Genomic DNA, 20,638 nt, shown 5'->3' with positions numbered 1-20,638 from the left:
TGCTCCTTCTCCTCTTCCCTTAACTCTGTTCTGGTATTTCCCACAGAACTCTCACAGCTGAGACTCACTAATTTGGCTGGGGTCAGACACACATCCCTGAGCCTGTCACTGGGGCCAGGGCAAGGGAATGTTCCAGTTGGTCCACAGGACCTCCCCACCTCTCCCACATGACTCTTCCACCAACCTCACTCTGCACACCTGGACCCTTGGCTGTTTCTGGAACTCTCTAGTCTGCTGTTCATCCAGGGCCACAGCTCTGGTCCCCTCTGCCTCGCTCACTCTGCCCCAGGGTCCCGATGGCTTGCCGTACCCTCACTCCCTTCAGGTCCTACCCAGGGACTCCCCGACCACCTCTTCACCCTCTAGTCACTCTCCTGGCCTGTTTCTCTTCATGGACGTATAACCACCTGATGTTGTTATATATTCACGTGGTATGTATTTGAATTATTTGTCTCCTTCCAAGGGAACCATGAGAGCTGTTTGTTTGCAGCTCTCTCAGCATCTAATATTTATCAAGTGAGTTAATGAATGAATTGGCCAGACCAGGCATGTACCTGTCTGAAGGGTCAGCACACCCTAAGGATAAGAAATACCTGCGGGGATGACGTGATTCCTCAAAGAAAACTGGTGGCCATCTCCAGATCAAGGGGGACTGGATGCCAGATTGACCAAAGCAGTGTCACATTTTTAAGTTCAGATCACTTTCTACAGCAAGGTCCCAGGAGTGGAACGTCAATGGATACGAATGTTTTGAATATCCAGGTATGTACTTTAGCTTTATTGTTTAGTCAGTCGTGTCTGACTCTGCAACCTCATGGAGTATAGCCTTCCAGGGTCCTCTGTCCATGGGATTTCCCAGCAAAAAATACTGGAGTGGGTTTCCATTTCCTTCTTCAGGGGATGTTCCCAACCCAGGGGTCAAACCTGGATCTCCCTGCATTCTTTACCATCTGAGCCACCAAGGAAGCCCTCATACTTTACCCTTCCAGCCCCATAACCTCCTTATGGTAGGCAAAATAATCTTAAATGCAGATCACACCATGCCCCCCACTTCTTAAGCCTGAGAGCTCTCCATTGTACTGGAAATAAAAGAAAAGCTGTGCTCTGGCCCCAGGCCCCGAATGCTCTGCACTCAGCCTTACTCTCTGACCCTCTGCCTACAGCATACTGGCTTTTCTTGGCCCTCTCATTGCACCTCATATTTTCTCTCCCCATTGGGATGAAGGCCCATATCCCAGGTCTGGCCTGACAGCTACCACTTCTGTCTCCTCCAAGCTCAGCTCAAATGTCCCCTCAGGAGGCCACCTGAACAGCCCCCACCACCCACATCCCAGCCATTCCAGCAAACCTGTTATGTTCTCTCCACAGTATCAACACCCTTTTATATGGCACCTCATTTAATCTGTCTTCATCACTAGAACGTCAATTCCATGATGCCAGTCCCTGTCCACTGCTGTGTTCCCAAACTCAAAACTTGCATGTTAAAGGGATTTTAATGAATTTTGGGGGGGGAAATAATGAAAAACTGCTTTTAGGAGGCTTGCAGCAATTAACATCCCCATCAACAGTACAGATACTCATCATCTTATCTCTCATTGAAGCAGTTTTCTTAGAACAGTGCTCAAGAGATGGAATTCTAGGGGACCCTCACAGCTTGAGCCCTGCAGGAAAAGCAATGGGATCGATCAAACCACTCCCGTTTGAACAGAGATTAGGTACACTCTGGTACAGCCAGGTATGTTACAACAAGAGCCACCAATAGGATTTTATTTTCCCATCCAGTTTAAGTATAGCCTGAATCTTCATCCCTATTATGTAAGTGGAAAAAAAAAAAAGATTCCTTTCTGTGGCAACTAGATGCCAATGAACTTTTTAAACATATTACATTGAGTAAAAAATGGGTGAATAATCAGCTCAAGTGTCTGGAATGTGGATGGGCATCACTTCTGTGCATTCTTATCACAAATTATCCAGTTGTGTTAATATTTTGAATTGCAGAACCTTTATTAATCTGTTCACTGGTGACATTAAAATGCATATATTTCTGTACATTAGTTTTTAAAAAGAACTTTAGGTTAAAAAATGTCTTTCAAAAATAATTGATTTATATAAAAAGTATTTAATATAGAGAATAAGCACCTTTCAAAGGTAAAAGTCCCTGTGACATAGATAATACTAATCAAATCTCCCTTTGAAAAGAATTTCTGTTTGAATACAAAATAATACACTTCTTGTCTCCATCTTTTTCAAACAAACCTTCAGCATCACTCAATTTGGGGATCACACTTAATCCAGCAAGGTAATGATTGTGTGTCTGTTCTTCCAAAGAATATACCAAATACAAAGTTTCTAGTTTAAAAATAGCACCACTGGAGGAAAGGGATAAGTCTTTTAAGTGCAAAGTCCCTAAACAAGTGATTTACCAAAATTCATGATAATTAAATTTTGAGTGGTTGGTTGTTATAACCTTTCTGTAATCTGGAGTGGAAAACAGAATAAAGTTGAAAAACAAAGCAAAACAGTAACTTTGAAGAATCAGCCCATACACACACACACCCCTGCCAGACTGTGTTCTTTGCTGTCTGCCAGTTGCATCACCAGTCAGAGACCTCTACCACAAAGGGCGTTTTCACGTCTATCTTGCCGCTGTTGACAATGGAGCAGTCGGTGAATGGGCGGTCGTGCCCGTCAGTTGCCTGCAGTTCTATGGAGTGGACCACTGTCTGGTGAGAGAAAAGGAGACCCATGGATCACTTCTGACCAGCAACTATGATGATCAAGAGGTAAAATCAATGTGAAGTCTGAGCCCTAGTGGGAAATAAGTTTTCATTTTTTATGATTACAAAAACCATGCAAGCTAACTATGGAAAACTTAGGAAATCGATACATAACAGTAAAATTTACCTACAAGCTTGCTGCTCAGAGGGCATATTTGTGTGTTTCCTCTCTTCTTTTTATTAGCAACCTAGCTCTAATAAAAACTATTTCTATTCACTTGTTACAGCCCAACTTACGAGTTAACATGGAATTTGAGATAATTTCAGCTCCACTCTGTAAGAGGTCTAAGCAAAAGAAAATGAGCCAGAAAGCAGATTTAGTAATGGAGCCAGTTCTGGGTTGGCCCATTTTAAAGCTGACTCCAGTGATCTACATGCTGTACATGTGTGTACCCAGTCACTTAGTTGTGTCTGACTCTTTGCAACCCGATGAACTGTATGTAGCCTGCCAGGCTCCTCTGTCCATGGGATTCTCCAGGCAAGAATACTGGGGTGGGTTGCCATTTCCTCCTCCTGGGGATATTCCTAATCCAGGAATTGAACCTGCATCTCTTGCGTCTCATCTCCTGCATTGATTGGCAGGCTGATTCTTTACCACTAGTGCCACCTGGGAAGCTGAATCTACAGGTTGAATCTGATACTAATGTAATCTCTACCCCAAGGGCTTCCCTGGTGGCTTAGGCAGTAAAGGATCTGCCTGCAATGCGGAAGGCCTGGGTTCGATCCCTGGGTTGGAAAGATTCCCTGGAGAAGGGAATGCTACCCACTCCAGTATTCTGGCCTGAAGAATTCCATGGACTGTATAGTCCATGGGGTCACAAAGAATCAGACACAACTGAGTGACTTTCACTCACTACCCCACCGGTGGTATAAAGACCCCTTTCTCTACTCTGGATGGTTTCACAGCCCATGGACCACTCTATCTCATACAAGGCAAGGACTAAGCTGCAGCTGCTGCTGCTAAGTCGCTTCAGTCGTGTCCGACTCTGTGCGACCCCAGAGACGGCAGCCCACCAGGCTCTGCCATCCCTGGGATTCTCCAGGCAAGAACACTAGAGTGGGCTGCAATTTCCTTCTCTAATGCATGAAAGTGAAAAGTGAAAGTGAAGTCGCTCAGTCATGTCCGACTCTTAGCGACCCCATGGACTGCAGCCCACCAGGCTCCTCCCTTCATGGGATTTTCCAGGCAAGAGTACTGGAGTGGGGTGCCATATTTGACCACAATTTTTAACATACTTGTTTGCAGGCCCACCTGTGAAGGTTCTGATTCTACAAGTCTGGGGTGAGGTCCAGTGTTAAGAAAACCACTTAGACAATCTCTGGAGGTTCAGGGGGTGGAAGTCAGGAGATTGTGAAAATTCCTTGAAACTGTATGACACACACACTTTCTTATTCTCCTTCTAGAGACAGTTTATAGTTTTCAATAGTTTCTCAAAGTATTATATGACTCATAAAATGTTCAGGACTCTTTGTCTAGGACCAGGAAGCAGATCTTCCAGGATGCATGCCAATAGTGGAGGGAGGTTAATACAGCAAACCAGGGCACCAAGACATAAGATCCAGAAGACTGGAAGGAAAACCATGACCAGAAGAAGGAAGCCCCAGATGCATACTCTTCATTTTTCTTACAGCCTAGCATTAAAGTGAAAGTGAAGTTGCTCAGTCATGTCCGACTCTTTGCAATCCCATGGACTGTAGCCTACCAGGCTCCTCTGTCTATGGAATTTTCCAGGCAAGAGCACTGGAGTAGGTTGCCATTTCCTTCTCCAGGGGAATCTTCCCAACCCAGGGATTGAACCCGGGTCTCCTGCATTGCAGGCAGATACTTTACCATTTGAGCCACAAGGGAAGCATTATGTTGTATTTAAAAATGCTCACTTGAATCAGTTTACATTTAAAATACTTGGAATCTGATTAGACTCAGCAGTGAAAACTCCAAACTGTTTTAACACATGCATGTCTATGTTTAGCTCATTTAAAAAGCAGTAAGAGGGTGGGAAGAGAGGGTGGGAAGATTTGGGAGAATGGCATTGAATAAATAAAGATAAAAAAAAAAATAAAGCATTTCTAGGATCTTACAAAAAAAAAAAAAGCAGTAAAAGGCTGGAGACTAGGATTCCTTGCTATTCGAGAATACATTCTTTTGAGGACACTGGCTCATGAAAATGTAGGCATGTCCTTCACTGTGACGGGACCTAAAGTGATATATTAAGTGACAGGTGTTTGCCCCATTTGCTTCTCATCCCGCTTGTTATTTAATCATTAAGTTTTGTCCAACTCTTTGGGACCCTGTGGACTGTAGCCCACCAGGCTTCTCTGTCCGTGGGATTTCCCAGGCAAGAACACTAGAGTGAGTTGCCATTTCCTTCTCCAGGGGATCTTCCCAACCAAGGGATCAAACCTGCATCTCTTGGACTGGCAGGCAGATTCTTTACTGCTGAGCCACCTCGGAAGCCCTATCCCACTTGCCAATGAGAATTATTTGACAGTTCTGGTTGAACACATCTTTGCCTTGTAAGGGAGGTTCTGAGTCAGCCAGCTCAGTACCTGCCCTTTAGTTGGGTAGAATCAGAATAACAGGTAGAAGTTGTGGAAAAACTACAGTGAGTGAGATTAGTTTATTTATGTTTGGATGAGTTCGCATGAAAACAATGAAATATGGCAGAGGGAAGGGACTCGAGGATGCTCCAGGGTTGTACTGGGCAGACCTTACAGCTGCCACTTGAGGAGCTGGAAGAGCATCTTTGGGCAGCTGCTAAGGAGGAGAAATGCAGGGAGTGGAAGGGAATGAGGATTTTAAGAATTCTTCCTGTGGATTATGAATTGGGCCCCTTTGATGTTCTTTGAGACACAGGAGCATAAATTTGAATTCTCTTTAGGAATTCTGGTGATTATACTGTGTGCCTCTGAAAGTGACTTATATCTGTACTGAACTACATGGGCTCAGGGTTTTAAAAATATTTTAAATTGTGGTAAGGAACACATGGAGAAGAAAATGGCAACCCACTCCAGTATTATTGCCTGGAAAATCCTATGGACACAAGAGCCTGGCAGGCTACAGTTCATGAGGTTGCAGAGAATCACACACGACTGAGCAACTGAGCACAAGAAATACATAACATATAATTACCAGCTTAGCCACTTCTAAGTGTAACTTTAAGTTCATTAGTTTAAGCATATTCACATTATTGTGCAACCAAATCTCCAGAATTTTTTCATCTTGTAAAATTGAAGATTCATAGCTATGCTCATTGAACACCAGCTCCCCATTTCTTCATTCCCCAGCCCCTGGAAACCATCATCCTGCTTTATGTTCCCATGTACTTGACTACTTTAGATCCCTCATTTGAATGGAATCATACAGTCTTTTTGTGACAGGCTTACTTTACTTAGCAAGACATTCTCAAGATTTATCCATGTTCTAGCAAGTGACAGGATTTCCTTTCTAAGTTTAATGATATTTCATTGTACCTACAGGATTTCATTTGGTTACATTAAAATGGCTTTCCAGTTATATCTAATAGTATGATAAATTAAGGACTCAACTTCTCCCCCAGCTTCTGCTCCAATACTCCTAACAATTAAAATACTGTGTGTGTGTGTGTGTGTGTGTGTGTGTGTGTGTGTGTGTTAAGTCGCTTCAGTCATGTCCGACTCTGTGAGCCTATGGAGTGTAGCCCACCAGGCTGCTGTGTCCATGGGATTCTCCAGGCATGAACACTGGAGTGGGTTGCCATGCCCTTCTCTAGGGGATCTTCCCAACCCAGGGTCTGAACCCACATACCATATATACTTTATTCACCTTTGAAGAGGCCAGTCAGCATATAATTATGGCTCTCCAAGAAGCATAATTTGAGAGCAAATCACTAAGAGTACTTTCATTATAAAGCTTTGAATGAGGAAAAATAATATATCAAGTTACCATTCCATCGAGGACTTTTCCAAATACCACATGTTTGCCATCCAGCCAGGTGGGCTTGGTCAAGGTGATAAAGAACTGAGAGCCGTTGGTGTCAGGCCCAGCATTGGCCATGCTGACCCACCCAATGCCATAATGCTTCAGTTTGAAGTTCTCATCTGGGAATGTCTCACCATAAATGCTTATACCTGGGTGAGACAAAAAGGGTAGAGTCAACAGATGTTTTACAAAAGTGAATTCTTCAAAGGCAAGTATAAGGTTTGAGTAGAACTGGTTAAGAGAACCCTATAGAAGAAGATGGGAATGAGGAAAAGATACAAGAGCAATTAAGCAGAAGATAAAATTTACTCCTTAAGGAAACAGAGCACCAGGGACCAAAGACACAAACAAAAGCCTTAAGTATCACACAGGAAGGTAAGGTGCCCTCTGGCCTCAAACGAACACCCAAACCTTGACCAAGCAAGTCAGTGATTTCACTTTGAAATGAGAAGGAAGGGAAGGGCAGGATGGCATGGTAATGTCTGATGGAATGATGGGTAAGCCATCCTAGTGACCCCATCTCTGTCCTGAGGGTCAGGTCACTTGTCCTGGGTCACTCATACCTCAGCAGCCAAGCCAACTGCAATATACACTTAATATACACCCTTAGCCAATCCTCATAACAGTCCTATAGGATAGGTTCTCTCATTTCCATTGTGAACGGGAAACTTATCAAACTTATCAAATGGGAGCTTATCAAACTTGAAAAAAGTAAAACTTGAACTTCTGGCTCCAACTCTGGTTCTCTAAGCACTTAGAGCCTCAGTACTAAGAAGAATAGTGCCAGCCTGGAAGTCATTAGGCTTGATGACTTCAGGGTACAGAGGGTGACAGCAACTGGGAGCAGCCAGGGAGCCAGCCTTGAGCCAGAGGCAGGCATAGGGGCTGGAGATCTAGCACAGCACATTTTCCCCATAAAACATCAGTTCAGACCATCTGCTCCATCCCCCAACCCTGAGTGCCTGTGACACCCAACTTTTGCACTGCAGGGCACCTTATCCATCAGTGGCCAACCTTAAAGTCCTGGCTCAGTTAGCTCTCATGTTATCTCCTTCTTACTATGCAGTACTTGTGAAGGACCAGGCAAAAAAGTTCCTTAAGACTTGGCTCTTACATGGGCATTTTTCTTCATTTTATACAACCAAAACCTCTTCATAGCTAGCATAGTTAACTTTTCAAACAGGTTATCTAGAAAGTGTTGCCGTAGAGGAATACTAAGGACATTTTGTGAATCTTAAGGTGTACATCTTGGGATATACAGCTTCTAAATAATAACTGGATATTTTAACAACTTCACTCCTTTGTAACCCTTATTTTATATTTATTTGAGTAATTAATATTTAATAATTTAAAGAACCCTGCCTTTTTTTTTTTTTTTTTTGGTAGAAGAGGTCAAATATAATTCACCTTCCTAAGGAAAAAAAAAAAAAAAATCCAATCCTGGCTCAGTTAGAAGGACCAGAAGTGAATACCAAAGGTAAGCAATTTATAGCTGGTTGGTAAGTGACATACGAAGTAGCCTGGCAGGAAAGTTCTGCCTACAGAGAGGTCTAGGCTAAATTTAAATGATCCAAAAGGTCCTATCTCCAAAACTCAGAGAATTTTAATTCTGTACATGCCGGTGCATGTGCACACACGCACACACACACACATACACACACACAAGGCAGAGAGAGCAGAGAGAGAAAGAAAGACGAACAGAAGAGAGAACACAGGGAAGTTCCATCACCATTCCTGCCGGGGCCCAGGCAGGACGGCGGAGTGCCAGTCCTGAGGGGACCGGCACCGGAACTGCAGGCTTTTCCACCCGAGACCCAGCTCTGCAGCAGCCCCATTCATCTAAGTAACCTGAGCACGTTCCTCTGATCCAATCTACATGCCCATACCCAGCAGCATCTCCACCGGTGTCTTGGCAAATCCAAGCATTTAATGACAGCCATTTTGTTATTTTAAAAAACCATTGCAATAAACATAAAAGTAACAATAGTGTTTGAAAATGGCTTGTTTCTTTAAAACATTAGCCATTTACTATCTACCAAACCCAGTATTTGCTGAATTAAAAATCTTAAACCTGAAGTAAATAAAAATGCGGTGTAGTTCCATATTGTATGTATGTTCAGGAAAAGAACTCACTACATTTATGAGGAAAAGACAGACCAGGGAGCTGGGCAGCTGGAATCCTCAATGAGAAACAATAAGCTCAGATATATTTGAAATTCTGTAAACTGAATTATGAGTTCTTTATTGAATTCTAATGGTGTTGATAAAAATTAATTTATACTATAATTGTGACAAGTGGTCTATTAATTTTTTATTACTGCAAAAGCTGATGATAAAAAGAGAATTCTGAAAGAAGGAGGTAAATTCACCTGTGATCCTGCCACCTAAATACCAGTCTCATCATTCTGGCATGATGCTTCTGGACTCCCCCCCCAACCCCCCCACCCCCGCCGGCAAAATGCACTTCTGCAGCTGGCTGTCCCCCTCCAGGGCACACGGTTTCTCGGTCTACTTCTCCTTGCTATGACAGACATCTTTCCATATTGCTACCTACCAGGAGTCTAGGATTGTCATAACTGCAAAACAGCCTACTAAATGAATACATCTCCACTAAAGAAGGATAATGAACACCCAAGCAAAGACTGTTTAAAATTAGGAGGCCTCACTCATTCGCACCTACCAAGATTTTGTTAGATGAGGCCCCCCCAACCAAAAACTCTTTATCTTTCTGGAAGAATTAGTTTGTCTTTTTGACTTTGTTCCTTGAAGCTGGGAGTTCAATATGCTGGGCAAATATACCATCTTAGTCTTAGGTTTCACTTGGGTAAGCAGGAAAGGAAAAGTTTAAGAGACAACATTACCACCAGTGCCATCTCCCCGGGTGAAGTCTCCTCCTTGAATCATGAAATCTTTGATGACGCGATGAAATTTGCTTCCTTTATATCCATATCCTTTCTAAAGAGATTATGTCAATTGAATACACAAGCAGATATAACCCATACTGTAAGATAAACCCCAGTGTTTATCTGGAAATGACAAAATGAGAAAATTACACACAATATCTACAGAACTAAAGTAGGTACCTACAATAGTTTACTGACAGATATTTATCATTAGCTGACTGAAAAATAAATAACTATGGAAATAAAATACTAACATGCACAAGTAAAAAGTCTGCATTTTCACTTAATGACTTTCACTTTCTAGAACCTTGAGGAAACTGAGTGCTTAAAGAATACAGATTTTATAGAAAAACAAAGTAAAATATTATTAGATGTCTCGGGTTCATCTCATCTACTAATTTAATACTTATTTTCCCAGGTACAACTTTTTTTTTACATTTACATTTTTAAAAAGGTGTTTGTTTTTAATTGGAGGATAATTGCTTTTCAATATTGTGTTGGTTTCTGCCATGCATCAACATGAATCAGCCATAGGTATACATGTGTGCCCTCCCTCTGGAACCTCCCTCCCACCTCCCACCTCATCCCACCCCTCTAGGTTGTCACAGAGCCCCAGTTTGAGTTCCCTGAGTCATGCAGCAAATTCCCACCGGTTATCTGTTTTACATATGGTAGTGTATATGTTTCCATGCTATTCTCTCCATTCAACCCCCAGGATACATCTGTATGTTTGGCTTAAAAGGAGGAAGATTCAATTCTGTGCACAGTTAAAGGGGATAAAACTGAGATATACCTCTCCTGTTGCCAGAGCGACAAAATTTTCCACAGTCTTGGGCACGACTTTTCCAAAGAGGCCAATTACGATTCTGCCAACATCTTTATCTCCAATCCTCACGTCAAAGAAGACCTGCATGTGGTTGAAAGGTGGAGCACAAGGTTACACTGTGGAAAAAGCCACAGTACAAGGTGAGTGCATATGACAGCCTGAGAACGGACCCACGTGTGAGGCCCCGGCCACCAGCGTTTTATAAAGGAGGGGGTGAAGGAGCAAGAGATAAGGGAGTTCTGAAACCATCTTTGTGGGTGCATCTCCCTCGCAAATATTCATTCACCAAACCATTATGGAGCACCATCACTGAGTCAGACACTGTGCTAAGAACTGGGTTTAAAGTTGGACTCAGTACTGTCAGAATGAGCCAGTAACGTCTTCAAGAATTCTTCTCCCCCAGGTACCCCAGACACACACTGCTGTCGCCTCGTTTCCTAGCTCTGTGGACAAAGCTAGGGGTTGAGAGTGGAGACTACTGCTCTTCTGAAAGGTGATGCTCTCCAGTCTTGGCAGGAGAAAAAAAAAACTGGTGAGGAAATAAATAGTCTAACTGTCCAGATTTATTTTTTTGTAACTTCGAGCAGCACCAAATTCCCAATGAGTTCTCAATAGATGTCTGTTGTCAAGGGGGCTGTGAAAGATGATCAAAACACACAGCCCTGCTCCAAAAGGCCTGCCAGTCGCGTCCAAACACACTAAGACATGCGGGCCTCTGCTGCGTCCTAAGCACAGCAAACATCGCACGCTGGTCCTGACAGAACCATTTACCCCGTACACTTAAGACACCGAATCCGGTCCTCACGCTCCCAAAGTTGCCCAAGTAGAATGTGCCCTTTCTCTGTCACAGCATTTTAAAACAGAAGAGAGCAAGCACAACTCCAGAAGTCAGTCACTTCTTTCTTTGCAGATAAGCCTTAAAAGTTCTCTTGGACTTTTTTTTAACTGTTTCACCTAAAACGCAATTATATACGTTCTGCTTCACAAATCACTGTGTTAAGATAATTTCGAGACAGAACGTTTGAAAAGGCCGCAGAGTCAAAGGGCATTCTGTTAGCAAGTTTAGATTATATGAACCAATTCACTATTTGAATGGGTAAAAAAAAAGACATTCAAGAGATGGCTTTAAAAAAATTTAAGAAGGTGTCAAAGAGAAAAGATGTCATACAGTTTGGAAAAATCGCAAAGTAAAGACTGTCAAGCTTTAGTTCAAGACAAGAGCCTCTGCCAATACATCAGGACGTCTGTCACAGAATGATGTGATATTTAGTGTTCCATATGGCATTTTGCAATTTTACATGGCCAGAGCTACAAAAAACTATTATTTACGTGGTAAAAGTTTAGAGAATGCATAAAAGACCAGGCCCTTGAGATTGGGCAGTGCAGTGAAGGAGGACGATTCAGGAAGCTCTATTAATGCCCAAAAGAGCCTGGCATGCGGCCTGGGTCAAAGAAGCAGTTCTCCAAAGGGATTTCCAAACCAAGGAGTAAATTCAGTAACAGGCAATAATGAAGAGGCTCCAAGACAAGAACTGGTATGTAATCCATAAGGAAGCACCACATAAGCCTGCCAGACTTTTAAAATAAAGAAGAGAAAAGAAAGCCTGTGAACATTTCAACAGCAAAGAGAATAAAATATGGGAGGACAGCATGAAAAGATGAAGAAAAAGTGTCTGTGTCACCCAGCGTAACTCTCCAATAACCATCTTGTTTTCCTACATGCGGCCTAGCACACGTATTAATACGATGTTTTTTCCCAAACCACAGCGTCCTTCAACTTCTTGCATGATGGCATGAAAATACAGCAGAGTTTCCCTAACTCTAATGGAAACGATAAAATCAAATCTTATTAAATACTTGTCAAAGATCTCTGCAGAAGGCATTGTAAGGGTACAAGTGGAGGAAGTCCCTGTCCTCAGGGAGATTATGGAGAGAGACAGGCCAAGTACATGAACAGCCATAGCACAAGGCTGCGGGTGACAAGGACCCCAAGAACACTGAATACTAGTGTGCTGGAGGGATGCTGAGGGCTGAGGGAAGGCATCCAGACAGAGGTGTGATGGGATGCCAGCCTGGAAGGAGGGGAGCAGCCTCCGGGGACAAGAATGGGCACAAACCCCACCTGGCAGTTCTTTCTGGAACCAAAGCACTGAGGAAGGAAAAGGGATCCATGTGCAGAGAAGCAACACAACCCTTCTGACCACAACCAGCTGGGAAGGAAGACTCTCACCCATTTCAGAAGGTGGAGGAAGGATCTGGCTAAGAGTTCCAAGTTTTGTTAGGCAATACTAGGAACACGAAAGACAGAATTTCAATTTGAAGCTGCATTCACTTGGACTGCCATTTGTCATGAATGTGGCTCTCTCTGTCTAGGCAATTTCTACCTGAAGGGGTGGAAATGGCATTTTTAGATCCCCAGTGCCCAGCACAGTGTCAGCTGAAGCAGGTACTAAAAAAAAAAAAGTCAGGCAATACTGAATGAAGACCAGGGCACACGCACACCTAAACAGAGGGTAAGGTGGGCCTGGGGTGGCTGCCAGGCAAACCCTCGTACCCTGAGATTGTCTCTGACTTTGCTACCTGTCCTTGGGAACAGGCCCTGTGAAAGGGATGAGGCTGCAAAGTCCCACAGAAGAGGAAGCACAGAGATAGTCACTGTGATGGGAAGTCAAGCTTTACAAGAAGGTATGTACAGATAAAATGTCATGGTTAGAGGTGGTGATTATCTGTGGATATCAGAGCAGGCTTCCTGGAAAAGATGGCGCTTAAATTCCACATTGCACTTCAAGAGCTGGCCCCTTGGTCCCTCCTTTTTTCCCTTGAGGCTGCCCTTGAAAGTCATTTGAAAATTATGGGCACTAGAGGGTGGGAGCCTGGTGGAATGCAGTCTGTGGGGTCGCTGAGTGTCGGACACGATTGAGTGACTTCACTTTCTTGCATTGGAGAAGGAAATGGCAACCCACTCCAGTATTCTTGCCTGGAGAATCCCAGGGATGGGGGAGCCTGGTGGGCTGCCGTCTATGGGGTTGCGCAGAGTCAGACATGACTAAAGTGACTTAGCAGCAGCAGCAGCAGAGGGTGGGAAGAGATAGGGGAAGAGGCAAGAGGACCTCACAGAGCCTGCCCCAAACCCTTGTAGGGTTAACTGTGCTTCCATTTCCAAAGTAACTGGGGAAGACACCCAAGTGCTGGAGCCACGAGGTCAAGGAAACTGTTCTCAAACCAGCTCCACCACTTATTGGCCATGGGACCTTGGGCAACTCCAAGCCCCTGCTCATCTGTACCTGCCCTGCTGCAGGAGGATTAATAAGATAACACAAATAACACTAACAGTTGACCTCTTAAATCAGGAACTTCAATCAGGGCTAAGCACTTTACCTGCTCTATCACATCCAATATGCCAGCAAGTATTACTTCTATTTCCACTTACAGAGGAGGAGCCTCAGGCATTCTTGGTAACTTGTTATTACCTCAGGTGAAGCCTCTTAGCCACTCTGAGAACTGCAGAAAGTGACAGCAACCTGTGACTTGAGCACAGCTGCAAAGATGGCAGCATTATTTTCTACACTCTCAGATGCCTGATGCTGTACAGAGCCCATGGCATCTGCTGGAAAATGCAAGGGTGCAAATGCCAACTGGGTGGATTTTGAGACCAGTGAGTCTCCGAGACTGGGCAGGAGGCTGAGGTGGTGGCTGGCAGCAAGATTCACAGACAATAAAGGGCCCTGGGAGGGACAGCACTTCATATCTCTCATTTACAGATTCTTGTTTTCAAATACTATCAGAGGAAAAGCTGAAGACTGCTGGGGAAAACATACAATACACTAGAGTGATGGCCAATTCATCTACTTGTCCACGCTCAGAGAAATCATTTTGAATATTTCCACTTCCCAACGGAGTAGTTGTCTTAAAATGCCCCCACTGAAAAAGTAATTCAGCAGAGTCGAATCTGTGGCAGGACGTGCCTGCACAGTGAGTTTTTAGAACTTAATGACAAATGGGGTGGGGAAAAAAAGGAGATAGTGTTAAGTGACTATTCCAAACCTAGAGTGCATGAAAACTCACTCAGTGAATGCACCCTGGCTAAGAAGCCCCACTCTTCTTCCCTTCTCCCTGAGGTTCCCAACCACAGTTCGTTTATCACCGCACCCCGGCAGCAGGGCCTTCCTGTTCACTCTTCACTCTCAGGCTACATCAGGTATTGGGCTGTACCTCTCCTGCCCGTGTCCTCCCCGCTCCTCCGGTGGGGTCTGCAGTGGAGGAGCACTGCTGAAGCACCCAACACTGTCATTTCTTCTGGCAGACAGGGGACCGATTGTTAAGACCACCTGCAGCTGCTCCTTCTTCCAGATTCTAAGACACTCCTGCCAGTGGGTTTTCGAGAAGTGGTGATCAAGGGCACCAAATCACTCCTTTCCTCCCTCTGTCTCTCCGGGTGTCCTCCCATTATCTTCTAACCTTGGGTAAACGTGCTGAAAAAAGACCTGAAGCTCTAAGGAGGCAGTCTAAGGCAGATCTCCACCCCACCACCTCCCATCGAGATTGAAAGGCTGGCCTCAGTCATGCAGAGGCCTCCTGGGCCTCGCTCAGCAGCATCCCAAGCCCTGTGTCTACTCCCCAGTCTGAAAAGCGCACCTCTCCCTCCCTGGCGGGGATTGATGGTGGTTCCTAAACACGAAAGGGAGGACAGTCCTTGGTTAAGCAAGGCCACGTAACGCCTACCCTACCCCAAGCGACAGGGGCTGGACCTGGGGCTCTGAGAGGCCGGGTGACATCCGCGGGGGCGGCCCAGCTCCAACCCCTCCTCTCGCAGCGCGCCTCCTTCGCCCTCCTGCATTCTTCCTGCTTCGATTCCCAAGTCCCCGCCACGCCGAAGGAAGTCCTCGGCTGTCTCCTCCCTAGAGAACGGGCTCACCGGTTCCGGAAGCTTCTCCCAGCTCGCGGGCTGGTGGCCACGTCGGATCACCAGCCCAGGAGATGACGCTCAGACAGCCCGCGGCGGGGGGTGCGCTCGGCCTAGCGCCCCTAAAGTCTCCCAGGAGAGCGAGGGCGCCCCCGCCTCACGCGCGCGCGGGGACCCCCACCACTACCACCTAGCCCCGCGGCCGCCTCCCATCCTCTGCGCCTGGGAAGCCCCCTGATCGCCGCCCCTGACCCTGAGGTTCCAGTCCCCAAAGCTCCCCCATCCCCCCGGGCGGCACGAGGAGAACTTGCTGCCCGCTGCCCGGTCACCTTGGCCGTCACCGAGGGGCCTCGCTTGCGGAAGCCCGAGGCTCCCGCGGACGGTACGAGGGCGCTGAGCCCCACGCAAAGCACGAGAGGTAGCAGCGGCCGGAGACCCGGGCCCATGATGAGCGGTGGCGGTGGCGGTGGAGGCAGCGGCTGGGGCGCGACCGCAGACTCCTGGACTGCCGGCGGGACTCCTGGCCCGCTGCGCCTGCGCGCTCCCGGCTCGAGGGGCGGGGGTGATGGAGACGCGGCGATCCGGGCAGGCCCGGAACCTCGGGCGCCTCCTCCCAGGTTCAGCCCAGCGACCCGAGCTAGGGACTCGGAGAGGCGCGCCGCGGAGCGCGGAGCCGAGTCCAACCGCCGCGCGGGTGGAGGGTGCACTGGGCGCGGGCATCCGGAGCAAGCCGGCGCTGCTCGGATGATGCCTGATAGGTCCGGACCCGTGAGTTGAGGGATGCAGACTGGGGCATCGCCGGGAACTTACAGCGTAGACGCGTATTAAACCTGATGGAAAGTCGAGGGCTCTCCGGGCTCCGGGTCATCCTGGCATCTTGCTTGCCGCGACGGGTCCCCCTCTGTGACCGCAGCCGCCGTTGGAGCCGAGCAACCTCTGCCAAGTCTGCCAGGTTCCAATGTTCCATCAGAGGCTTTAGCTAAGTTCTGGACTTCTCTCAGAACTCTTGAGACCCTGGGTGTTTCTACTCGATTACACAGGACGAATGACCTCTAATTGAGATGATTCAAATTGGGGATATACTTTTTACAAACTTAAAAATTATGTTTAGACATTAATGACATGGGGAAATACTCATATTTTTAAATGAAAAACTCATGTTGCAAAATCGGACCTCGATTGTGTAAATGTATAAAGGCATTTTAAAAACGGAAAGAAATGTACCAAAATATTTACAGAAGCTATGGTGATAGGATAATAGGTTTTTGTTTTCTTTGCAATTTTCTGATTTCCCAGATGTTCTACATTGAACATGTAAGTATTTTATAATCAGGAAAACGTTTTAAAACTCAATGCTGTTTGCCTTAGGACTTCAAAGAACTTTTTTAATGTAATACAGCCAAAATTAACTACAAATTAATGATAGTTTTCTCTTGGTTTTCTTAGGGGCTAGTGCCATGACTTTCAAGCCAAGATTTTCCTTGGGTAAGCACATAGGATTCCTATGTGTAACTAAATGTAGGTCTAAAATTACACTGGAACCATTTATTATGTATACAAAGGGTAACCACCACGTTTGAAGGCTGGGCAGAACACTTGTGAGCTATTTTGGTATTTCAGTCCAGTGAAGGGTCTAATGGCTTTCCTCATCACTCTCACCCCCCAATGAAGAAAGAATCTCCCTTTTGTAGCAAGCTAAGGGTATCAGAGGGCTTATGCCTGTACTTATTTCTCCTGATTCAGATCTAGTACAGTGTCAGGTATATAGTGATTTCTCAACAAATATTTATTCAGTAAGTGAATTTTTATATTGGGAAGATTAATACAAATAAAGAGAAGTGAACAAAATGTACATGTACAAATCAACAAATTATCAAAAAGCAAATAAGCTAGAACCCCACATATCTAAAGAAATGAAATATTCACTAGCTCTCTAGAAACTCCTCTTGTGTTCACTTGCAGTTGCTAACACTTTCTTCTCCCTAAATTAACCACTATCCTGACGACTTTCAATAAGGTTTAGTTTTAACTTTGTGTGACTGCAATCTTCCGTGTTCTTTTTGCTGAAATTTATGAAATTCATCCATGATTTTGTGTGTAGCTATTTTGATGCATAGGACAAGCTAGGGGCTGAATTTTTTTCCATACGAATTCCATTGTCTCAGCATAATTTATTGAAAAGTGACTTCTTATTGCTCTGTAATGCTACTTCTGTCATGGAATAAATATCCCTACATATATGGGTCTGGCATGCTCCCGCTTTTGTGTCCCATTGATGTATTTGTCTATCTTCATGCCAGCACTACATTGTCTTAATGAAAATAGTCTTATAATAAGTCTTCATAGTTAGTAGTAGAAGTCGTCTTACTTTGTACAATAGATTTCTGGCTATTCTTGATCCTTTCTGTGTTCATATAAACTTGAAAATCAGCTTGTCAGTTTCCATAAAGTGGGATTTTAATTGGGTTTGCATTGCATGTATACCTCCTTTTGGAGAGACTTGGCATACTTGTAATATTGTGTCTTCCATTCATGAACATGGCATAGTCCTCCATTTATTTCCCTCTTCTTTAATTTCTCTCAATATGATTTCATAGTTGTCTGTCTAAAAACCTTATACATATAATGTTAAGTTGATTTCAAGGTATTTGGTCTTTGTTTTGTTTTTTGCTATTGTAAATTATATCTTTTTAACGTTTATTTACCTGTTTGTTAGTATTGTTAGTATATTGTTAGTATATTGTTAGTATATCATAGTGAAATAAATTGTGTATATTAATCTTGAATAGGCTAGTTTGTTAAATTTATTAATTACAATATTTATCTGTGAATTATTTAGGATTTTCTATATAGACAACTATATTATTCATAAATAATAACAGTTTTATTCCTTCCTTTCTAATCTTTATACCTTTTATTTCTTTTTCTTGCCACCAGGACCTTGAGTACAAAAAGAAGTGACTATAGGATGAGTCATTGTTTGGGGGTTAAATTTTGCCCCCAAATGGGTACATCAAAGTCAGAAACCCCGGTATCTGTGAATGTGACCCTGTTTCCAAATAGGGTTGTTTTTTTTTTTTGGCGGATGTAATCAAGTTGAGATCCTATTGAAGCAGGTTATGTGACTAGTGTGCCTGTAAAAAGAGGAGAGACAAAGAAACCATCCCCCCAGGGGAAACACCATGTGAAGACAGAGAAAGAGATTGGAGTGGTACATCTGAGTCAAGAAATGCCGGGGGTAGCTGGCACCACCGGAAGCTAAGAAGAGGCCAGGAAGGACCCTCCCGTAAGGAGAGCGTGGCCCTCTCAGCACCAAATTGCGGACATCTAGCCTCCAGAACTGTGAGACAATACATTTTTGTTGTTTTAAATGATCCCAGTTTGTGGTACTTTGTTATGGCAAGTCTAGGAAACTAATAATACACTTGTCTGTCCTAATGCCAGAGGAAAAGCTTTCAATATTTTACCATTAAGTCTGATATTTGCTGAATATTCTTTTAACTGAGGATATCCTCTTTCAGCTTAAGAGAATTCCTTTTTAGTTCTGATTCGTTAAGAGGTTTTGTCACGAATTTGATCAACTGAAAGCATGTACTGAAAGCAGCCAGAAATAATCACATGATTTTCCCTTACTCTGTTCATGTGAATTGCATTGATTTTCAAATCTTCAGCCATCCTTGCTTTCAGGAGTACACCCAATATGTATTAACCTTTTTTTTATATTGCTGTATATGTATATAAAGCAAATTTAACAAGAAGTGAAAAAAGGCATTTCTCCTGAAATGAAGTTCAGGAAAAAATACCAGTAAATAAATTGATTTGTTTCTTTCCAGTTCAGGCCAAGCAAATCACCAGCTTTCCATTTTTATGTTAATGGATAATTTTGCTATTTTTTGTTCAGAATATTTGCATCTATATTCACAAATCAGACCAGCTTAAAAAAATTTCCTTTTTGGAATTTCCTGTCAGTGTTTTTTTTTTCCTTGGTCAGGATTATTTTAGCACCTTAACATGAATTGGCAAATGGTTAGGGTTTTTCCCTATGCTCGGAAAAGATATGTGAATGATTGCCATTATTTCCGCCTTGATTGTTTCTTTTAAGCCATCTATGCCTAGAGTTTTCTTTATTGTAGTTTTAAATTATAGGTTAATGTTTTTAATGATTGATGACTATTTAAGTTTTATATTCTGTCAATTTTTACATGTATATTTTGAGAAATTTACTTCATTTATATTTTTAAATTTATTTACATAAATTTGTTTAATACATCTTTTTATAATTTTGTAGGTCTGCAGGACTTATAGTAAAGGTTTTTTTCATTCCTGACATTGACTGTTTTTACGTTTTTTCTTTTCAACAGCTCCATCAAATGAGTTTAGGATTATAATATGTTTGATTTTATTTCATTAGTTTATATCTTCATTCCTTCCTTCTCTTTCTTTGAGTGTAATTTCCTATTATTTTCTATCTTGTTGAAATAGACTCTATTTTTTTTTTCACTTAGCAGTATGCATTAACATTTCCTCCATGTCATTTCAGTTCAGTTCAGTTCAGTCGCTCAGTCGTGTTCGACTCTTTGCAACCCCATGAATTGCAGCACTCCAGGCCTCCCTGTCCATCACCAACTCCCAGAGTTTACCCAAACTCATGTCCATCGAGTCGGTGATGCCATCCAGCCATCTCATCCTCTGTCGTCCCCTTCTCCTGCCTTCAGTCCCTCCCAGCATCAGGGTCTTTTCCAGTGAGTCAACTCTTTGCATGAGTCAACTCTTCAGCTTTAGCATCAGTCCTTCCAATGAACACCCAGGACTGATCTCCTTTAGGATGGACTGGTTGGATTTCCTTGCAGTCCAAGGGACTCTCAAGAGTCTTCTCCAACACCACAGTTCAAAAGCATCAGTTCTTCGGTGCTCAGCTTTCTTCACAGTCCAACTCTCACATCCTTACATGACCACTGGAAAAACCATAGCCTTGACTAGAAGGACCTTTGTTGGCAAAGTAATGTCTCTGCTTTTGAATATGCTATCTAGGTTGGACATAACTTTCCTTCCAAGGAGTAAGCGTCTTTTAATTTCATGGCTGTAGTCATCAACTGCACTGATTTTGGAGATTTTTTGATTTTTTGGAGATTATATTTTATTTTCATTTTTGACATTGACTGTTTTTACGTTTTTTCTTTTTTTTTTTTCAACAGTTTCATCAAATGTGTTTAGGATTATAATATGTTTGATTTTATTTCATTAGTTTATATCTTCAATGAAAATAAAATC

The 20,638-nt window shown here is 43.6% G+C and overlaps 1 protein-coding gene and 2 long non-coding RNA genes across 4 annotated transcripts; 2 read left to right on the top strand and 1 right to left on the bottom strand.

Annotated features, from left to right (window-relative positions):
- Positions 1-1,983: 1,983 nt before the first annotated feature.
- On the bottom strand, positions 1,984-15,903 carry PPIC (peptidylprolyl isomerase C). Of its 2 annotated transcripts, none has more exons than XM_086410671.1 (5): positions 15,697-15,903; positions 10,432-10,545; positions 9,597-9,761; positions 6,700-6,884; positions 1,984-2,723 (listed from the first exon to the last, which is right to left on the bottom strand). In XM_086410671.1, exons 3-5 carry the CDS (start codon positions 9,637-9,639, stop codon positions 2,595-2,597), a joined length of 357 nt encoding a protein of 118 aa, XP_086266797.1. In that variant the 5' UTR covers positions 9,640-9,761; positions 10,432-10,545; positions 15,697-15,903; the 3' UTR covers positions 1,984-2,594. The 2 variants fall into 2 exon arrangements, with proteins under 2 accessions (XP_086266797.1, XP_086266796.1); XM_086410670.1 differs by having other exon boundaries at positions 9,597-9,690.
- LOC147368993 (uncharacterized) lies at positions 2,650-10,997 on the top strand. Its single transcript, XR_015167056.1, has 4 exons — positions 2,650-2,783; positions 8,122-8,212; positions 10,354-10,604; positions 10,868-10,997. It is a non-coding gene; the product is annotated as an uncharacterized LOC147368993 (long non-coding RNA).
- On the top strand, positions 13,056-19,694 carry LOC147368991 (uncharacterized). Its single transcript, XR_015167058.1, has 3 exons — positions 13,056-13,149; positions 16,814-16,852; positions 18,305-19,694. It is a non-coding gene; the product is annotated as an uncharacterized LOC147368991 (long non-coding RNA).
- The last annotated feature ends 944 nt before the right edge of the window (positions 19,695-20,638 follow it).

The sequence above is a fragment of the Bos grunniens genome, chromosome 7 (genome assembly GCF_055505025.1).
Source record: "Bos grunniens cultivar Pamir isolate PY7600 chromosome 7, Bosgru_T2T1.0, whole genome shotgun sequence".
Lineage (NCBI taxonomy): Eukaryota > Metazoa > Chordata > Mammalia > Artiodactyla > Bovidae > Bos > Bos grunniens.
The sequence above is the reverse complement of the archived record's forward strand: the minus strand, read 5'-3'. Positions and strand labels throughout refer to the sequence as shown.

Excerpts from the sequence above, each read along its gene's own strand:
- PPIC (XM_086410670.1), bottom strand. The coding sequence starts at position 15,813 with ATGGGCCCGGGTCTCCGGCCGCTGCTACCTCTCGTGCTTTGCGTGGGG. Across the intron at positions 9,691-10,431 it reads TCGCTCTGGCAACAGGAGAG|AAAGGATATGGATATAAAGG; the intron begins GTATATCTCAGT and ends TAATCTCTTTAG. Across the intron at positions 2,724-6,699 it reads GAAAAGTCCTCGATGGAATG|ACAGTGGTCCACTCCATAGA; the intron begins GTAACTTGATAT and ends TTCTCTCACCAG.